Below are 21615 nucleotides of genomic sequence, written 5' to 3'. Positions count from 1 at the left end.
GGTTTATCTGCTTCTAACAGGAGCGTCACGTTAGCATTAGCTGCCGCATTCATTTATTTAGGAATGTTTAAGGATAATTATTATTGTTACTGAGCGTTGTGTGTGTGTGTGTCAGTGGTGGGTTCTCCTTTCCTTTGTGACTTTACAAGAAAATCAGCAGGAAAAAAAATCTTTAGTGATTAAGTTTGTGAGAGTTTGGTCGGACTCAGGGGTTTTGGACGGGCGGCAGAGTCACACACACTCAGATAACCATCATGCTTTGCGCTCACACGTCTCTGTTCTTTCTGCTAGAAAACACAAAAGTCCAAATGTCTTCGCAGTGTCACGACTCGCTGTGTTTGTCGCTCCGCCAGCTCTGCCGCCGTGCTTTCAGCCTCATGTTGTTTCCAGTGTTTCAGACGGAGAGCAGCTTCTGAGCAGATCTGCACACACACACAGGGAGGATTAGCCAGCCAGCGTGTGTGTGTGTTCACAGGGAGGGAGGCAGGATGCTGAAGCAGCACTTTCTAACACAGCAAGATGTGTGGACTGAAGACACACACACACACACACACACACACACACACACGGCCCTAATCTGAGTGTCAGACGGACAGGCAGCGGCGTGTTGCTCAGATCTGCTGCTTCATCAGAGCAGCCGGCCGCTCAGCCCATCTGTCCACAACCAGCCTTATTATTATGTTGAAAAAAAAATGTAAACATGACATGAATTAAGAATTAACAAATAAATGCAAACTGAAAGCCACTGAAAATTAGAAATATTGCCCAAGCAAGCAGCCAGCAGAGGCTAAGCTAAAGAAAGAGACAGATCAGGGTCAGAATCAGATCTTTTCTGTTTTATCTACAATATCTTTTGCCACTCTCTGTTATTTTCCAAATTTCACAATAAAAGCTGCACCATGAAAAACTGCAGCGAGGACCGTTTAGACTCAACTGGCAAAAGATGGGGAATACGCGTGGACAATGAGAACCACATAGACTCAACCATCACATGATGTTCTTATCCCACATGTGTCAGTTGAGTCTACAGGGTCCTCACTTCAGTTGAGTGTAATGTCCCTTTAAAAGCATGTAGTGTGCAGCGTGTTCTCTCCTCCTTTTCTAACTGCATGGAAAAGATCCCAGCTTACACAGTTAGGGGAGAGTGGGGTAAGTAGTGCCAGTTTTTCCTTAAAATGCCTTTAAAGCGAGGGGATTACAGTAATGCCTCCAACTAAAATTTGCACATATAGTTTAGGATGTTGTGCATCCCTGGGAACAATCACTTTGGATCTTATATAAACTGTTTGAGAAATATAGCTTTCGAAAAAAAAAAGTGGTTTTGTGGCACAACTTGCCCCCGGTGCGGGGTAAATTGTGCCATTAGAGAGAATACACTGGGGTAAATTGTGCCATTGATAACTGAAGTAAAACAGATCATTTTAACCTCACAAATGATAATGCTATATAAAAGCAAAACAAATTCAATAAAAAATTATTTATTTAACATTTATTTATTATTTTAACAAGATCACAGGCCACTTTTCTATAACAAGGCCTAGCGCCACATGAACACATACCCAGAACAAAATAAAACTTCCAAAATGAGCACCTGCAAATCATCCTCATCTGAATCTGAATAGTTTTAGTGATCATAGGTAAGAAGACAATGTATAATAACAATAAAATACAATAAAGTTATATATAGTATATAACCACAAGTTGTGCCACTGGCACAACTTACCCCAGGCCCTTTGGCACAGATTCATAGACTCATGGTGTAGCTTACTAAAGTACTAAAACCTGTGTGAACTGTTTTCAAAGTTTTCTATAATTGTTCAAACACAGCAATCAAAAAACCTTGATCATAGAAATTTTACTTTGGAGGGCAAAAAAATGTTTTTTGAACTTAAATGTTCTTACCTCTCAAGCCATGTGTCTCCCTTCTTTGCAGGATGAGTGAAATCCTCTTCTAAAATATGTGGTCACATGACCAACTTCTTCTATGGTTTTCTAGATAACAGGGGTGGCACTACTTGCCCCTTGGCACAAATTACCCCACTCTCCCCTACTGTTTGGAAAAAGGAGCTCAGTCACTTTTACTGCCAGGACATTTGAAATGAGACACTTTGGACTTTTACTGCAGGAGATTTTTACTGCACTACTTCTACTTCTACTGCAGTCAAATACCAGCAGAGGAACAGCACTTCTACTTCTACTGCAGTCAAATACCAGCAGAGGAACAGCACTTCTACTTCTACTGCAGTCAGATACCAGCAGAGGAACAGTAGGGGAGAGTGGGGTAAGATGAGCCAGTGGGTAAGTTGACCCACCCCTTGTATCTAGGTAACTGTGCACATGTTTTGTCATGTGACCATAAATTCAAGAAGCACCCATCATTTCCATCTTGCTGTGAAGCAGAGAAGCACATGGGAGAAGGGGTAAGTATTTATTTATTTTTTTATTTTTTCACAAAAAAATTGTTTTTTGCTTGTCAAAGTAAATTTTCTGCATATTAGGTAAATTGACTGTTATGTCAAAGCAAATTTATCCGGGTCTAAAATTATATATAATACATGTTGGTGATTTGCTAACGTATAAAATCATGCAAATCACTTCACTAAAGATTAGCCTGAATTTCTAAGCTAGCCCGTTTTTTTCCAAAATGGTGGCTATGGGGCAAAGTGAGCCAAAGGCTATGGGGTAAATTGAGCCAATGGTTCAACTTACCCCACCATAAGCCACTGAAATTCAGTTAAGTCTCTGATGTATAAAATGGTTTTTCATTTGAGTATACTCAACTGGTTTGGTGTGTCTGTCATATGTTAACCATTGTAGAAAAGGTATGCCGAGAACCTACAAGAGGAAAACAAGCTGGAGCTCAACAACCCTTGAAGAGATGGAGAGGGCAGCCAATGTTGTCAAGGGTGGAAAGTCCATCAGAGTAGGGGCAAAAGAGAGAAATATTGACAGGTCAACATTGAGGAGGTTCATGAAAAAGAGGGAGGCAAAGGAAGTAAAAACAGTACTACTACTACTACTACTACTACTAATACTGCTAGTACTACTACTACAGCTACTACTAATACTACTGCTACTACTACTACTACTGCTACTACTAGGCTACTTTTGCTACTACTACTACTACTTCTACTGCTACTATGACTACTACTGCTACTACTACTACTACTACTACTGCTGCTAGTATGACTACTACTGCTACTACTACTACAGCTACTACTAGGCTACTTCTGCTACTACTAGTACTACTACTACTACTACTATGACTACTACTGCTACTATGACTACTACTGCTACTACTACTACTACTACTATGACTACTACTGCTACTACTAATACTACTACTGCTGCTACTACTGCTGCTACTACTAATGCTACTACTAACCTCACAAGGCTGGAGGAACTGCAAGGAGGGAGCAACAGTTCATATTCCCCTGCAACCTTCACAGTTGGAATATTGAATAGTACTTTTGATTAAATGGTTAAATGGTTTTGAAACAAACTGGTGGTTTGTTCTCACGAGTTCAAAACTGTTAAAATTGTTTGTTAGCACAGTATGCTCATTTTAAAACTCAGATCGTCAGTTTACCCCCTGATGGCTCAACTTACCCACTGACTTGGTTCAACTTAACCCTAACCTGGGGCAAGTTGAGCCACAGGAGCACTTGTTTTTTTTTTTTTTTTTGTTTGTTTGTTTTTTGAGAAGTCATAATAAGTCATAATTTCATTTGATAGGACACATCCTGAAATAAAGGTATATGTTTTCATTCTATTTCTGTGTCATTTTCCTTACCTCCAGGACAACATAAGTAAAAAGTGGCTCATCTTACCCCACTCTCCCTTACTTCTACTTCTACTGCAGTCAGATACCAGCAGAGCAACAGTATTTGTACTGGAGCAGCAGGTTGTACTACTCTGTAGTACTCTGTAGTACTCACAGTGAGTAAACCATCCATTGTCTCTTCTGTTTGGCATGAGATTTCATTGTATTAAAAACGTATTTCATTGTATTAAAAACGTCCTTCCACAATAATTCACATTGCGCAGTGGACTGACAGCCACTTTAAATCTCATTTTCTTTTAACGAAATTTCAAAACGCACTGAAATATTTTGCATGGAAACACAACAGTGCTGCTGCTTTTAGGAAAACTCGTGGGGGACTTTATTCCGCTGATGGCAAACTGGAGTGAAGAAAGTGTGAAGGCTCTGAAAGTTCATTTTCATATCGCATATTTGGTGGGTGAATTTTTCATGTTCTCATGGTGAAGCTCCACAGCAGATTATGACTCTACAGTGTCAATGAAGCAGCACTAAACCCAAACCGCTGGGCCTGTTTACGTCATAGAACTGAGAATCAGTCATGTAAAGCAAAAGTAAAGTAAAAAGTGAAGTCAAAACTCCTCTTCCAAAATTAATCCACCCTCAAAGCATAAAGCCGTTCCATGCTGGCTCTTTCAAATGACATCTTGTCATAATCTCTCAAACTTTTTACAGTTTCCTGCAGCGTCAACACAACACAACACAACACAACACAACACAACACAACACAACATAACAGACTTCCAGTTCCAGTTGATGATTTTACAGCGAAACTCGTTCAGTCTGAAACTGTGCTGTGTGATCCAACTCTCTGGGATCCAGTCATGTGATCAGGACGTCCCAAACACACCGATGTTTACTCACGTCTGCTGCAAACACACTTCCTCAAAGCCCTGTCCCGCACAGTGCTGAGGCGTGTGTGTGTGTGTGTGTGTGTGTGTGTGTGTGTGTGTGTGCGTGTGTGTGTGTGCGTGCGTGCGTGCGTGTGTGTGCGTGCGTGTGTGTGTGTTTGGAATATCAGTTCAGTCGTAGTTTGGAAAAGGAGGCTTGTGAGTGACAGTTACAAAGTGATGCATTGTGGGTGAAGTTTCCCTTTAAATAAAAGACGTGTTCTGCAGATTCTGTGTGTTTGAGGTATTGAAAGCAGCTTTGTTATTGAAGAAAAACAAAGTCAAGTTTATTGATTCAGCTCTGTCAGAGTACGACAGTATCAGGGCCGCTGGAGGGGGGGAGAGAAATTACAGAGCCAAGGGAGCAGGGTGATAGTCCAAGGAAAAAGCTCAGAAATTCAGACATTAAATTAGTATATTTATGAGGAAAAAACTTCACCATTGTCTGAGATTAAATTTGTACACAAGAAAAAAAACAGTGAAAACTAGTTATTCTTCTCCCGTAGGATGAAGTCAGAAGGAAATCCTGCTGGTTTGAGTCCAGAATCACAATCTTCTCCTCAGCATCTGGACTCTGAAGAGACGTTGCTGTGACTTGGGCCGATTCAGAAGAAAACAATCTGCTGATTCTGGGCTAAAATCAGCAGGATCTCCTTGCTCCTAAATCCCATGTCAAAGCAGAATTTGAGGTGATCAACGGCAGGCCTGAGACACGGCCAGCAGGGGGCAGCACATGTGGAGCCTTTACAAGTGTATAAGAAAGACAAGTTTTTTCCTCATAAATTTGCGAGTTTTTTCTTGTATTTTTACAAATGTACTCTTGTAAACAAGTGTTTTTCTCTGAACATTACGCCCCGCCCGGAAACACAGAAACAACCAGAGAGGACCCTGCTGCTGCAGACACACCGTGTGTGTGTGTGTGTGTGTGTGTGTGTGTGCGGGCTGTGTAGTGTATTGAGCTGAGGTGTTTACAGCTCTGAGCTGTGGTCACTGTGATCAGCTGCTACCTGCCCCACTGGCCTCGCTCTAATCCTGTACACACCGCATCAGCAGCACACACACCCTCACACACACACACACACAGGGCTGCTGTGTGTCATGCTCATGCCCAGAACAAGATGATCTCCAAAGGCCCCCAGCACATCACTTGACCCTGGGCCCAGGACAACCGACCCACTGCCTGCCCCGTCAGCAGCCTGCACACACACACACACACACACACACACACACACGCTCGGGGCCATGGCAGGTCACTTCTAGAAGCTGTCCTCTGTGTCTCTGCACTTTATTCCACCTACAAATTTTTGCCATCCAGTCTTTTTTTTTAGTTGTTAACCTGAAAATTAGCCAGAAATTTTTTAAAAAGTCAGAAATCAGAAATGTGCCAAAAGGGCCAAAACATTTTTTTCCCTGTTCCCTGTTTTTTTTTTTTTTTTTTTTAACATACAGAAAATGAGTAAACATTCCTGCAAAATTAGCCAAAAAAAAAAATAGTACAAAGAAAATTATTACTATTATTTATAATTATTAGAAATATACAGTTGTATACAATTAAATTGCACCCAAAATCCACCCTAAAAGACATAAAGGCACAGTGTACACAGTTAAAAGATCTGAATTTACTCATTTTGGGGGGTTATTTACTTGTTTTTTATTTTTAATATATAGTTTATTTTATTTCTATTTATTTCTATCATTTTCTAGAATTTTTTATGATTTTGTTGGTACTTTCTTTCTTATTTATTTTCCGATTTTTTGTTAATTTTGTTAATTTTATTTTTCTTGTGTTTAATTTTAAAATGTAAAATGTTTTTAAAGGAAATCAAGTTCATTTGCTTGCATTTCAAATGGTTTATAAATACACACAATGAAAGTCGTGCCAACCTACACACACTCACCCACACACTGACCTGCTTCTGTGAGCTGCCCCACCCTCCCAGGTGATAGGGTTACCTCTGGGTCATCTGAGGTAAATCACCTGCTCTACATTTCAAAATGACTCACATTCAACTTCAGTGGCCTTTTGTCCACCTGCTGTCACTGCTCGTCTCCATATCTGCTGAGACGGGATGTCCCGCTCAGGCAGGACTCCTCTCACCCTGCACAAAGCTGTTAAACACCTGCTGCAAAAAACAAATTTGAAAAAGTGTGTGATGTAAAAAGTGGAGGCAATAAAAGTTGTTGAGTTGAAAACTGGAGTTGAAAAATTAGTCTGCATGTCCAAACGGAGACAACGACACATGGAGGGGACGAGACAGTCACTTGCTAAAAACATGCGAAAAGAAAAAAAGCAAAATTAAATGCTTGTTAAAGATGCTTTCACAATAAATCTGGCATCTATCCAGGTTTCAAAGAGTTAAACAAGAACTACTGTGAGCCAGTGGTGTACTACAGAGTACTACAAACTACTGCTCCAGTAGAAGTACTGTTCCTCTGCTGGTATCTGACTGCAGTGGAAGTACAAGTATTGTTCCTCTGCTGGTATCTGACTGCAGTGGAAGTACAAGTATTGTTCCTCTGCTGGTATCTGACTGCAGTGGAAGTACAAGTATTGTTCCTCTTCTGGTATCTGACTGCAGTGGAAGTACAAGTATTGTTCCTCTGCTGGTATCTGACTGCAGTGGAAGTACAAGTATTGTTCCTCTGCTGGTATCTGACTGCAGTGGAAGTACAAGTATTGTTCCTCTGCTGGTATCTGATGCAGTGGAAGTACAAGTATTGTTCCTCTGCTGGTATCTGACTGCAGTAGAAGTAGAAGTACTGTTCCTCTGCTGGTATTTGACTGCAGTAGAAGTAGAAGTATTGTTCCTCTGCTGGTATCTGACTGCAGTGGAAGTAGAAGTACTGTTCCTCTGCTGGTATTTGACTGCAGTAGAAGTAGAAGTACTGTTCCTCTGCTGGTATGTGACTGCAGTAGAAGTAGAAGTACTGTTCCTCTGCTGGTATTTGACTGCAGTAGAAGTAGAAGTAGTGCAGTAAAAATCTCCTGCAGTAAAAGTCCAAAGTGTCTCATTTCAAATGTCCTGGCAGTAAAAGTGACTGAGCTCCTTTTTCCAAACAGTAACTGTGTTAGCTGGGATCTTTTCCATGCAGTTAGAAAAGGAGGAGAGAGCACGCTGCACACTACATGCTTTTAAAGGGACATTACGCTCAACTGAAGTGAGGACCCTGTAGACTCAACTGACACATGCAGAGTGAACACAGCATGATGGTTGAGTCTACATGGTTCTCATTGCCCACACGTATTCCCCATGAGTCTAAATGGTCCTCGCTGCAGTTTTTCATGGTGCATGCTTTCATTGTGGAAAATGACAAAAAGCAGAAGCAGGTTCCTCTTCTCATCTCTGCCGACTAAGCTTTTATTCCACAGTTCATTGATCATTTGTTCTCTGTAATGGATCTGATTGTGAAATGTGATTTGTGATTACTTCCACCTGTGAGTACTCCTGTACACTGTGTAATGAGTACTGTAATTAATACACACTGAACACTGAGCCACTATGTAGAGAAGACACAAGGTTTATTTTTGCAGTGTGTGAAAAAATCAAGTGAAATCTTGTTTTTCTTCCAACAAGGTCAAAAATCTGCCAGTGGGATTAGATAATCCCACTTGTTTCCAACTCTAATCAACTTTGTTTCCAGAATTTTGCTCAATCCAGTGTCATTGTCTCGATCCTGGTGGCTGATCCGCTTCATTCTGCCTCGTTTCAACACATTTAGTCTTGAAAAATTCCAGAAACAAATGTAACTGCATCAGAAACAAGTGGGATTATCTCATCAAACTGGTAGATTTTCTTTTTACCTTGTTTGAAGAAAAGTAAGATTTGGACACTGAGGATGAGGCTGATGTCTTTTTCTTTTCTTTTCGTTTTTTGCTGTGTGACCTTTCACACTAACTGAAATAAATAAATTAAAAATCTGGTTTTGGAGGCAGTTCACTGACAGCTCATTACACCTGCAGCTTCCTCTTCATACCTGCGAGCAACGGATAACAAATCACATTTCCTCTAGTTAGTTCCTCAAGGAAACTGGTTTGAATTTTCTGCTCTGTGATCTTTTTGCATTGCATAGGGGAAATTCCACAATCAATATTTTAGTAAAAAAAAAAAAAAAAAGGGGAAACAGATTTTTGCCAGTTCAGCTCCGCAAATGTGTGAAAGAGATAATCAGCAGGTTCAAGGTGAGGAGAAACAAGTGAGGTGAAGCTGCAGTGGGATTAGCTCATCGCACGGGCAGAGTTCTGACCCGCTGCAGGTTGTCTAGTGTCGTGGTTTGACTTGAACATATGATGATTATTGTTACTGGCATGTGCAAAGTGGGCTGTGATGAGGCTGCTGCTGTCCTCCATGCCCATGTCGCCCTGCACTGTCCCACTGAGCGGAGGCTATAAACAGAGCGGGCACTTCTATGAAAGTGAAAGCTGATATTCCGCTGGCCCAAAAGTTTCAGCCTCAGTACTGGGTGAACCTCGGTAATCTCATTAGTACTATCTAAGAGTGAAAGTCTGTGTGAGTGTGTGTGTGTGGAGGGATTGGCCTATAATGTAAAGTGGCTTAGGCCCTGGATCTCCCCACAGTGCAGGCATTAAGGTTATGGATCCAGAGGGAGGATTACAGGCAGCAGGCACGCGAGTATCACCTCAGGTGACCAGGCAACAGTGGGATTTACCACAGAGCCCAGCGGCCAGCTGCCCTCACACTGGCCTGCCAGTGTGCCCGGTCTGGTGAGAGCACACAAAATAATGTGCACACAGACAAACGTGCACTCATCTCAGAGAAAATAAACAGATCTGTCAGTAAAAGAATAAATGAGCAGAAAACTCGTGGTAAACATTTAGGCGCGGTAAATCACAGCCGGAGTTTAGAGGCATTTGATTACAGCATGAAAGGTTCCAGTGGGATTTGTGCAAAATCAATGCTGCAGGGACATTAAAAACAACCATATTCACATTTTTTCTGTGACGTCACGCTCAGGGCGGGAAGCTCATGCTGCTGGAGGTGGTGGCAAATATGACAACCTGCTGTCATTTCACCAAAACGTTCATCAGTCAGTCTGTCATCTGTCTCTTTGCAGCAATTTGCCTTTTCATCATTAAGAATCAGAAATATTGGTATATTAAATATTAGTTATTTAGACAATTAGACAATTTTGAGCCAATCTCACTATCGTGACTGTCAGAGAGACTAACTGTCCCTCTGACAGCCAATTTCTAAATTGCCTTTTTTATGCAAAGTGCTAGAGGAAGCTGTTTTAGAGCAACTACAAGATTTTTTATCTCACCACAACATTTGGGAAAAGTTTCAGTCTGATTTTAAACGTCGCCACAGTACTGAAACAGCACTTCTGTGAGTTTTAATGATCTGATTTTAACTGTTGATGCAGGTCATCCTGCTATTCTTGTGCTTTTAGATTTAACAGCTGCTTTTGACACGGTTGACCACTCCTCTCACAGTTATGTCATAGGGGTTAGAGGTGTGGCTCTGGAATGGTTTCAGTCTTACTTGACTAATAGGAGCTACAAACAGGGGACTGTAACTCTAATAGTTCCGCACTTTCAAGTGGTGTCCCGCAAGGCTCCATTTTGGGCCCCATCTTGTTTACACTTTATTTGCTGCCTCTCAGTTCAGTCTTTGTATATATAATGTCTCTTTTCATTTTTATGCCAACGATGTGCAAATCTACATGCCAAGTTGAATACCAAAGGTCCGATGCAGCGTTTGCATGACTGCCTGACTGAGGTGCAGGTTTGGCTCTCCCTCAATTTCCTCCATTTAAATAAGAACAAGACAGAGGCCATGTTTTTGGACATAATGGTGTCCTAATGGTGTCCTACTACAGCACCCTTGGCTCTCTTGCGACATGCGTTCATTCGACTGTCAAGAGTTTTGGTGTTCATTTTGATCAAGCTTTTAAAAGACCTAAAGTTATTCACTGTATTGCCCTTTGTGTTAACCTGGATCAAGCCCCCATCCAGCGTTTACAACTGGTGCAAAATGCGGCTGCTGGCCTTTTAACTCGCACAAAGAAGAGGGATCACATCACTCCTGTGCTGTGTTCCCTCCACTGGCTTCCCGTTTATCACAGGATTGTTTTTAAAACTCTGTTGCTTACTTTTAAAGCCCTTAACGGACTGGCACCAACTTATTTAGGCAAATTGCTTCACATTCACACTCCAGCTGGAGCACTGGGATCTGCCAACCAGCTGCCGCTGGACATCCCTAGGTCAAGACTCAAAACAAGGGGAGATCGGGCTTTTGTGGTGGCCGCCCCAAATCTGTGGAACAGTTTACCCCTCCACATAAGAACTGCCCCTTCTATTATCCATTGAAGTCATTGTTGAAGACTCATCTCTGTTCCTTGGCCTTCCCTTCATGATAAGCATGTTTTATCCCAACATGATTTTTGTTTCTCCATGTTTTATCTTTTTATCTTTTTCTATCTTGATTTTATTTTGACTTGAAATTATTCTTGTCTTAGTATATCGTATTTTAGCATATTTTACTTATTCTGTACTCTGTGAAGCACTTTGGTCAACCTTAGTTGTTTTTGAATATGCTATATAAATAAAGCTTGATTTGACTTGACTTGATTTAGTTAGTGGCATTACAGGTGTTTCCTGTCCGAAAGAGAAAATCATTTACAGGTGAAACCTTCAGGTGAGGCGGGCCAAGCTGAAGAGGATAGATTCAGTCTGAACGCCTCGGATGTGAAGTGGCACCAGTTTGGTTGTACCAGTGTAATAATTATACACTTATACACTTTATTACTATATCTGTATTATTAATAATGGCTTCATGGTGGCTTCACTTTTTATTTCATCATCAGCACTCCAGTTTTTATTATGGGTCAGTTCTTCACTCTCCCTCCTCCCCTCCCAGATTTACAGAGAAATGTGCTATAATTTAGACCTGCAGGATTTTACAATAATTCAACAGGGCAATATCTCTGTGTATATATGATGTATATGAGGATATTTTTGCACATGCACATGATGCACATTTTTTTTTTTTCAAACGTGTAATACACATATTTTTACATTTATTTCTTTTTGTAATTCTTGTAATTTAACTTGTGCTCTATGCTCTTTTCTTGAGAATCTGAGCTGATCCAGCTTCCCCTCGGGGATCAGGACTTCTGATTTGGATTCTGAGCTGGGGATTTGAACCGGCAACCTTCAGGTCAGAAACATCAACTGTGTCTGCAGATCACAACACAACCAGAAACCGAACACAACAAGACAGAGGCACTTTTCAATAAAGTGTGTGCAAATATATTTTCATTTTTTGTCATACAAACAATTATGATAAAAAAAGAGAATCATTGAGCAAAAAAAGGACAATATAACAAGTACCAGAGACTACAAAAATTAAAAACAGGAACTGTTTACAAAATGAAGTGTGTGAGCACACCAGCTTGGTCTCTGGCAGATACAGTGCATGTTAACCATCAGAAACTACATCAAACCTTTCTACCAGCTGAAACAGCTTCATTCATTTGGTATAAAAAGATTATTTTGTAGAATTTAGTCATTATTATTTACATGATACAGGCACTAATCATCAGTCGAGCCTTCTGTCAGCATCTGGTACATTCAGGAGTGAAGCTATAGTCTCCGTTTGAAAGTGTAAAGTTTTTAAGCTCTGGAGAAAAAAGAAAAGCTCTTATCTGTCTGCCTTGAGAATAAATGTACAGACACATCAGTGATTCATAACTTGTTTGAAAAAAATAAGTCACATTCAGTATTTCCATAAAAGTCACCAGATCAAATCGACAAAAGCTAACTGACAAAAAAACAAAAACAAAAAAAAAACACAACAACATAAATTAACAGATGAAGCCTGTCAGACGTCAGGAAACAGCAGCCGGAGGCTCGCTGACGTTTCCTCAGTTTGGTTTTAGTAAAGTCATGTCATATTTTTATTGAACTTTAAAACAACGCAAAGCGACGGCGAGGAGGTTAGCGTGTTCGTCGGCATGCGCTGTGCACGGTAACGTTAGCGTGTGTTTTTTATGATACGCTGACTCTGAAGCCGTGGAACTTGATTTGGATTAGGCAGGCATTAATCTACATTAATATCAGTTTTCTTTTTTTTTGCTTCAAAACGATAAAACAACTAAAATCAAGAATGCTGTCCTCCTTTCTCTGAAGGATGGCGTCCTTCACATGGCAGCCTCACTACAACAGATTATCGTCTGGTAAAAGTCTCGGTCGTCGTCACCATAAATATTGCTTACACACCTGAGCTCTGCAGCAAACCTTAGTCTAGATTACACCAACATCTGCACCACACCGACTGGGTTTACATGGACAGCTTCCTGGTTCTGACGCTGATCCCGGTTTGGATCAGATTCAGGAAGTGGCGTTTACACAGAGACACAAACCTTTAATCTGATACTCCTGTGGAGCTGCTGACCTTGCATTACAGGTGTAACGGTACACGAAAATCACACTACAGTTCATTTTCGGTACAGCAAGGGGAAAAAAATGCCAAACATAAAATAGCTTTTCATTTATTACGAACTTTTGCAAACATCAATACTTTTTAAATTTTCTTAAATAATTTTAAAAATGCCCGTCAACACACTCAATACTGCAGCAAACTACAACTGACAGTAAATTCTCAAATTAATAAGACTGTCTCTAACATCAGGGGTGTAACGGTTCAATAAACCCGCGGCTGGGTTTGTACGCCGGTTTTTGGGTCACAATCTCAGTTTCGGTTCAGTGTGTTTTATACATTAAGGAGAAAAAAAACACCATTTCTAAAGTTCTTTGTATTTTGTCTTATTTGTGTTATTTTTTATTCAAAGACTTGGGATAATTATGAAAACCACAAATATTCTTTCAGAGGCCAAATTGTTCCTTAGACTATGTAACAGTGCTCTCTGTCGGCGTGCTGTGGACTGAACGGTTGACAGGTGCTCCTAAAAACGCCAGGCGACGTTGCTGTTGAGGGGCTGAGGGCTCGAGGAAGCAGCTGGCTGACTTGTAGATGTTTTTGAAAAGGAGTAGATGTGGAATAAAGTTGGGCTTAAAACACACAGCTTGCCTGAGGACAGCTTGTGCTCAGTCTACACACTAGGCCTACTGACAGTCTTGGCGGTGTTACAGCTGTAAACAGGCAGCAGCGTTCCGGTTTCTCTCAGAGAACTCCAGCTGGCATGATCATGGTTCTCAAAACCAGGATAAGGGCTTATCTAGGATTCAGAAATCTGGATGTGATGTTTACATGTGCAAACACAAAACCAGATCAGACCCAGGAAACTGAAGTCCATGTAAACACAGTCGCTGTCATCTCTTTCCCTCCTTCCTTGATTTGTCAGCCTCAGTCAGGCTGTGGATGGTTTATCAGGACAAAATGAGCAGGAGAAGTAAACCATGTCTGGTGGCAGGCGCGGTGTGTGGCGCGGTGTGTGGCGCGGTGTGTGGCTGTGGGATGCTGGTCAGCCTCTGCAGAACAACTTGATCTCTTCATGGTTCAACTGAAAACACTTCAAATGGTCTCAGCACATTTTCCTCTGGTTACAGAAAACCCTCCAAACTTTAACAACATACAATATAATTACTGTGTCAGCGAGCAGGTCATCAGGATGTCAGAGCACACAGATGGGAGCCACCTGGGCTGCCGTCCCACAGCCAAACTGGGCAGACTGGTTTCCACTGCACTGGCTTGGTTTCTGCTGAGAGGAAACTCTGACGTTCTGTTCAAACTTCCCAAGAGTGATACGAGATGTTCAATGCCATGTACACGTCTGTACGTCCTGGTTTCATTTTGTGTTCGCTTAGCTTAAAGACTTGGATTAAAAAAAAAAAAATGAAAGTGGTTGCTGGAGAAATTAGATGGTGGAACTAGAAATGTACACATTTATGATTCTGTTTATCACAGACTCAACTTTTTTTTTTTTTTAATATCAAGCCGTTGACGGAGCCAGGCTAACAACTCCCATAGACTACAAGTCTTTATGCTAAGCTAACAGGAAATGCTACCCATAGGAACTGAACCACTGGACGTCCAGAGGGAAAAATGGTGTCCAACATCTGGTCTCAGTCTGGGAAAGTTGGGAAAATGTTACAGTTTCCCTTTAAGGCTAAACAGGGCTAGCTTGGTTTCAGCTTTACTTTTGTCTAAAATGTAGCATAGCTGGTCTAAGTTAAGCTGTTAACCTGTAGCACATCTAAGTTTATTCCAATCTTATTTAAGGCATGTCTATACTAATATAAGACCTCTGTTAGACTTAGCTAAACTAATGGGATCTTGTCTGGCTAAAAAAGGTTAGCAGGACAAATGCCACGTAACTGGGGTAAATCAGGTTTTAGTTTTGGGATTCTGGATTAGAGATTAACAGAGACTCAGCATGACCAAAACATGACAACACAGTGTTTGAATCAAAGGTAAATTTAACTTTGTTTGGCTAACAGGCTGCAAAGGCTAAAAAAACTAGACTAGACTAAGGTAGGCTTAATGTATTCTGGTTGAACATAGTGTGGTCAGGGTTACTGTAATCTAGTCTAATCCAGTGTAGTCTAGTTTGAACTCATAGTGCCTAATCTAGTCTAATCCAATTCAGTTTAGTCCTGTCTAGTCTAGTTTTCATCAAATCTTGCTTACTAAAGTCCAGTCTAGTCTAGTCCTCGCCTATTCAAGTCCAGTCTGATGTAGTCCTGTCTAACCTAGCCCAGTCTGGACTATTATAGCCCCATCAGTGCAGTCCTGTCTAACCTAGTCTGTTCTAGTCTAATTCAGTCTAGAGACCATTCTAGTCCAGTTTAGTGCAACACAGGGCAATCTAGCCAAATCCATCTTAGTCTGTTATAGTCAAGGCCGGTCCAGTCTAATCTAGCCTAACCTAGTCCAGTTTAGTTTTGTTTTGCCCCGTCTAGTTTGTATAATTTAGTCTAGTCCTTGTCGAATTCACTTTTGTCAAGGTTAGTCTAGTCTAATGTGACGCAGTACAGTTTAGTCTGGTCTAATCTAGTCCTTGTCTATTGTGCTCTCACCCAGTGTAGTTTAGTCTACTTTCACCTAGTCCTAGTCTGGTCTAGTTCACCCTGCTCTAATCTGGTCCTTGTCCGGCCCTGTCCGGCCCGGTCCGGTCTATGCAGCCACACAGTGGTTGGGTCTGCGTGACATGATGTATCCTCTCCTGCAGACGCAGCGGTACGAGCCGTCGGTGTTGACGCAGCGGGCGTTGACGCATGGGAAGTCCAGTCTGATGCCGTCCTCACACTCGTTTACATCTGCAAACACACACAGCGACACCAACAGGCTCAGCACGAGACGCCACGCCGGCAAATCCAGCTCCCCAAAGACAGTCAGCAAGACAGTTACAGTATTTTAGCATCAGACTAGATCACAGTCAAGGTGTGAGTGTAGCAGACCAATCAGCAGCCGCCTCTCTGTACCTATGCAGGTCATGGAGGTCATGTCCAGTTCGTATCCTGGGTAACAGTCACAGGTGTAACCCTCGGCGACACGAATACACCTGCCGTTCTCGCAGCCGTGTAGTATCCCACAATCCTCTGCTGTGCTCAGGCTGGCATAAGAGTCGTAACGCCCTGGAGGAGACAGACAGCACTGAGCCCTCTGTGCTTTTGAACATAATCATGCACAGACAACATGGAAATGTCCAATTCTAAAAAATACGTGTATCATGGAGATACCACACTGGAGGAACCAAAAAAATTTGGATGACATCATGATGCTGCAGCTGGAAAAATAAAATAAACATTTCTTACTTTGTGTAACTGCGAAACATTATTATGAAATGTCTAAAACTCTGCGTTCTCTAAACCCTGGGAGCCCCTCAAGAAGTCACTGTGAAAACTGCTGAGCGAGCCGCCACGCTGACATGAACACAAAATCAATCAGTCACATGGATCAGTGATGAAGTGATCAGGTCCATGCTGAGGACCTCCAGCATGGTGACATCATGGAGGCTCTCTGTTAAAAAGACTGTAACTCACTCTCATACACCCTGAGTGGTGGCCCTCCTCCTCCTCCTGCTGCTGCTGCTGCACCTCCTCCTCCTCCTGCTCCTCCTCCTCCTCCTCTCCGGTCAGTGAAGGGAGGGAACGGTGGTCCTGATCTCCACAGCCTCTCTTCCTCTTCTTCCTCCTCCTGCTCCTCGTACGGGGCTCCTGGCAGGGGGGCCAGGCTGAGCGGGAGGCCCTCGGGCACGGATGGAGGAGGAGGCCGGGCCCCGAACGCCCTCTCAGACCGGGGGTCGGCCAGTCGCAGCCTGGGGGGGGTGCTGTCAGGGGGGCTGTAGTCTGATTCACTGTAGTAACCTCCGGCGCTGAGACAGAGAGACAGCACCTTACCTGAGGAGCTTCTTCCTCTCAAAAACAGAATCATTACCAACAAGCGAACGAGCGAATGTGCTGACCAATCAGAGCTGCTGGTTCAGCCTCAGCGTTCACCACCACTACGGTTCATTTGACTGAACAGACAGTCAGCTGATCACAGACAGATGGCTGATCCAGTCAGAAAAAAATCTGCTGGGGGGGGGGCAATATTCAGAGAAAAGAACTCAAAATTTCCAAATTTAAAGTCATAAATTTACGAGAAAAAAATGATGAGAACATTGTGATTCTGGGCTCAAACCACCAGGATTTTCATTCATTTTCTCAATAATTTTAGTGGATTTTAGTTTGTTTTGTAAATACACAATGCAGTTTCAGTTAGTTGCTGTTTTGTTTCAAACCCTTGTTTTCATCTTTATTTCATGTAATGAAAACCTGCTTTAAAAACAAATTAAAACGAAACCAAATTTCCCAAACTGGGAGAGGCAGCCTCAGTCTCCAGTGAGCAGAGGTGTATGTTGGTGTGTGTCGTTGTGCGTTGGTGTGCGTCTGTGTGTGTGTTGGTGTGTGTCTGTCTGAGTCGGTGTGTGTTGGTGTGTTTCGGTGTGTGTCGGCATGTGTTGTCCTCACCCGTATCCGGTCCTCCTGTACCCTCCCTCGGGCGTCGTGCCTCTGAAGCCCGACCTGCTGCCCCCTGCTGGAGGGAAGTCGTCGTAGTCTGGACCATAGGGGGCGCTGTAGGGAGGAGCTGAGCAGAACAGGACGCACGATGTTATTCATACACATGTGCATTTAACGTCTCCTTGAATCAGTCAGACGGTTTCACTGAGACCGAGCATGATGCAGTGAGCAAAACGCTGCAAAATTAACTGACATAAATAAATGACACACATCATCACATAACATTGTTGTTCAGTGAGCATGCCTCTAATTTATGTCATAATCATATTTACATGCTGCTGTGCAGGCCGAGGAAACTCTTCCACATCCAGCTGGAGTTTCATTTATTTTATTTTATTTAAAGTCCCCATGAAATGACCTCACATGACCTCTGCTTCCTGTCAGACAGAGCAGCTTAAACAGTCACATCATCCTGCTCTAGAGGCTGGAAATTAAAATTTCAACCAATAAAACCTCCACAAATCTGTAAACATCCTCTCATCCACCTGTCCCTTCAAAATAAAGTTCCAACCAAAAATAAAGTTCCAACCTGCCAAGTGTGTCAATATGCTGATGACACCGTGTTATTCGTCTTACACACAAAGGAGACACAGTTACTCAGTCGACATATCTCCACCATATTGGTGAGTTTACTAAGTGCTATGAAGACAGCAGCCTCTTTATTAATGAAAGTAAGACTAAGGAGCTGGTTATCATGAGTCACCACAATGGCTGCTGTTGTTTTCCACCTGTTCTGATTAATGATCGGCCGGTTGAAGCAGTAGAAAAGTTTAAATACTTTTACAGGCAACACAGAAAACATCTCCCAAAAAGCAATAGCGCCTCTCTCTAACCAGGAAACTGGATTCATATGGTATAAGCAAGGAGATTTTAGAGACTGTTAGCAGAAGTATTGTAGAAAGTGTTTTAATTTTTAATATGTGCACATGGTTATGGGCACCTGGGTCTGAGAATAAAAACAGACCAAATATCCAGAATAATAAACACAAATTATAACAACAACAACAACAATAATAATAATAATAATTATTATTATTATTATTAGAATAATAATAATAATTAGTATTATTATCATTAAGTGCATCATCATCATCTTAACCGTACCTCCTGCTCCACCTCGTCCTCCTCCAGCTGGCAGCCTCCCTCCGGTCTCGGCTCCGTACGGCTCAGGGAAACTTTCAGGAAACGCAGGAGGAGGTAAGACCGAGCTGCAGACTCTGGCATAATCCTCTGTGAGACGGAGCGCCGCGATGTTAGATCAACACAAATAATCTGACCAAATTATATGTAGTCAAAAATAAATTTCCTGCCATGCTGAGCTGGACATACATCTATGTCATGAAATTAACCAACGCAGACCTTAAAGCACCATCCCAGTCATTGAATCTTTTGCCTGTTTATTGTAACTCCTCCACATTTTCTGCGTCAACAAACTATTTATCAAATCATAGCAGCTACAGATTTCACAACATAGAATCAAAATGTGAGTTTGTGGTTGAAGCAGCCGCCTTATAATGTTCTGCTTCTGCAGCAAACAAAGTCCTCAACACTCAAAAACCACACAGCTGATAATTGGCTGTGGAAAGCAAAATGTTTCCCCGCTTAGGGACTATTTTCCCCGGCGGAGGAGGAGGAGGGAGCGTTTCAGTGTGAAAAAGTCCTGAAAACACAACAGTGCTGCTGCTTTTAGGAAAACTCATGTGGAGGACTTTATTCTGCGGATGGAAAAGTGGAGTGAAGAAAGTGTGAAGGCTCTGAAAGTTCATGTTCATATCGTAGTGGAATGAATGGAAACCAGCGGCTGGAGGAAAGGGAGGAGAAATGATGTGGCAGCTCTGAAATCCCACTGCTCGCTTTGGGAGGAGATCAGAGGAACGTTCTGGAGAGGAAACTGAGATAAAACATGCAGACTCATATGGTGCTTGGACCTGCTGCCCCAGTCTGTGTCGGGACCCCCCCCCCCTCACCAGAGTCAGTGGCAGGGCAGAGGGCACACTGCAGCCCCCAGCCCTCTCCGTACAGGCAGCAGCAGTCGCTGAAGGTGACCTGAGCTCCCAGCAGAGGACTCTGACACACCAGGTCTGCTGTGACCTGCTGCCAGCAGATGGACAGACTCTCATCTGTAGGAGGAACAGGACAGGAGAACTCATCACTAACAGCTTTTTGGCAGCGTTTACCAAACTGCCCCTCAAGCCATGAGGCTCTCTGACCTGCACCGAGACAGAGGTGAACAGGAGGAGAACAGAAGGAGAGAGAAAACAGGAGACTAAGACAGCAGCACCACACAAGGTTATTAGAGTTTACCCCTCACTGTTCGGACAGTCGGCCGACTTCCGGTCTTTTGGAAGGAGTAGAGGTTCAGTTTTAAAACCAAAGTGCAGATACTGGCATCATATGAAGCTCAACAAAGTAAGTGAAATGTCAATGCAAAGTTCAGCTAAATTTTGGTGAGGGCAAAACTAGCACAACTATTTCTAGATTTCTTACAGAAATCTCCAAATGTCAAAAGTTTTTTGAGACCAAATCAAAGCCTGAATTCTGCTGTGGTGTTCCTCAAGGTCTTGGTGTCCTAACATGGCGGCTCCATTTTTTTTTTTCTCCCTACAGTGGCCCGAATACGCCATCACACCTGAATGTGTGTCTGAAATAAAACTGAAATTGAAATTGAAAATAAATAAATAAAATTGAAAGTATATTGTAAATAGCTCTTAGGAACATACAGTGTTATATGTTTTAAAAAGAAAATTAAACTTGAAAAACACACTGTAATCTAACTAAACTGAAATAAATATACAAAAAAGTTGTTTAAAAATAAAAAACAACAAATAAAAAATCTGAAACTCTTGTAACTTTGGTGTGTGTGTGTGTGTGTGAGTGTGTGTGGCGTACCCACGGTGAGGTGGGAGGAGTTGACACAGTTGCGCTGTGTGTCGTCCAGCACCAGCGGCGGCTGACAGCTGCAGTAGTACGAGCCCACGGTGTTGACACACACTCCGCCCACACAGCTGTCCTCCTCACACTCGTCATGATCTGAGGACAGGCGGCACAGTGCAGGCAGACGGTTTCCTGCTTTCAAATCTCATTTCTAACATTAAGAATTTGGTTTCTTTCAAAAAGACGAGAGCAAAGGCGATGAGAAAATAAGCAAAAACATCAGCAACAAAGTAGAAAAAAAAACCTTAAGTAGCAAAAGAAAGTTTGGAAATCAACACAAACTGATCTGAAAAGTAGCAAAGAAATGAATGAATGAAAAAATGACATTGAAATTTAAAAATGTAGAAATTTACACAGTTAAAATTATACCACAAGGAAAATTACCACAGAAGTAGATTAATAGATAGACAGCCAGAGAGATAGATAAATGGAAAAAGAAGAAAATCTAAATTGAAATAATTTATTATTAGTAGTATTAATTTTTGAAAATAAGTAAAATAAGTAATAAATAAAATTATATATATATATATATATATATATATATATATATATATATATATATATATATAGATATATATATAGATATATATATATATTTTTTTTATTTTTTTTTTTTTTAATTATTTTTAACATTATTTTGCCAGGGCCCCCAAATGTCCAGGACTGTGTGTGTGTGTGTGTGTGTGTGTGTGTGTACGCACCGACACACTCCAGCAGTGTGCTGTCGTACACGTATCCACTGGAGCAGTAGCAGGTGTATCCTGGGATGTTGTTGACACACACTCCGTTCTTACACACCTCCGGATGGAAACGCTTACACTCGTCCACATCTGGCAACCCGGAGAGGAGAATCCAGAAAATCAGGTACCAAAACCTCACCACTGTCACCTACTGCGCTACGCCTCACACACACACGCACGCACGCACGCACGCACGCACGCACGCACGCACGCACGCACGCACGCACGCACGCACGCACGCACGCA

At 42.1% G+C, this 21615-nt stretch overlaps 1 protein-coding gene across 4 annotated transcripts in view; it reads right to left on the bottom strand.

The window, feature by feature from the left end:
• Positions 1-11954: 11954 nt before the first annotated feature.
• ltbp4 (latent transforming growth factor beta binding protein 4) overlaps positions 11955-21615 on the bottom strand; it is an 81826-nt gene continuing 72165 nt past the window's right edge. For all 4 annotated transcript variants that reach the window (XM_030066729.1, XM_030066731.1, XM_030066733.1 and 1 more), the window contains 8 exons: positions 21331-21459; positions 20585-20725; positions 19663-19815; positions 18800-18925; positions 17645-17762; positions 16676-17007; positions 16115-16267; positions 11955-15949 (listed from right to left, as the gene is read on the bottom strand). In XM_030066729.1, coding sequence (XP_029922589.1) covers positions 15807-15949; positions 16115-16267; positions 16676-17007; positions 17645-17762; positions 18800-18925; positions 19663-19815; positions 20585-20725; positions 21331-21459 — 1295 coding nt within the window. In that variant the 3' untranslated portion in view covers positions 11955-15806. The remainder of the gene's footprint in view (positions 15950-16114; positions 16268-16675; positions 17008-17644; positions 17763-18799; positions 18926-19662; positions 19816-20584; positions 20726-21330; positions 21460-21615) is intronic.

This window comes from Myripristis murdjan, chromosome 13 (genome assembly GCF_902150065.1).
Source record: "Myripristis murdjan chromosome 13, fMyrMur1.1, whole genome shotgun sequence".
Classification (NCBI taxonomy): domain Eukaryota; kingdom Metazoa; phylum Chordata; class Actinopteri; order Holocentriformes; family Holocentridae; genus Myripristis; species Myripristis murdjan.
The sequence above is the reverse complement of the archived record's forward strand: the minus strand, read 5'-3'. Positions and strand labels throughout refer to the sequence as shown.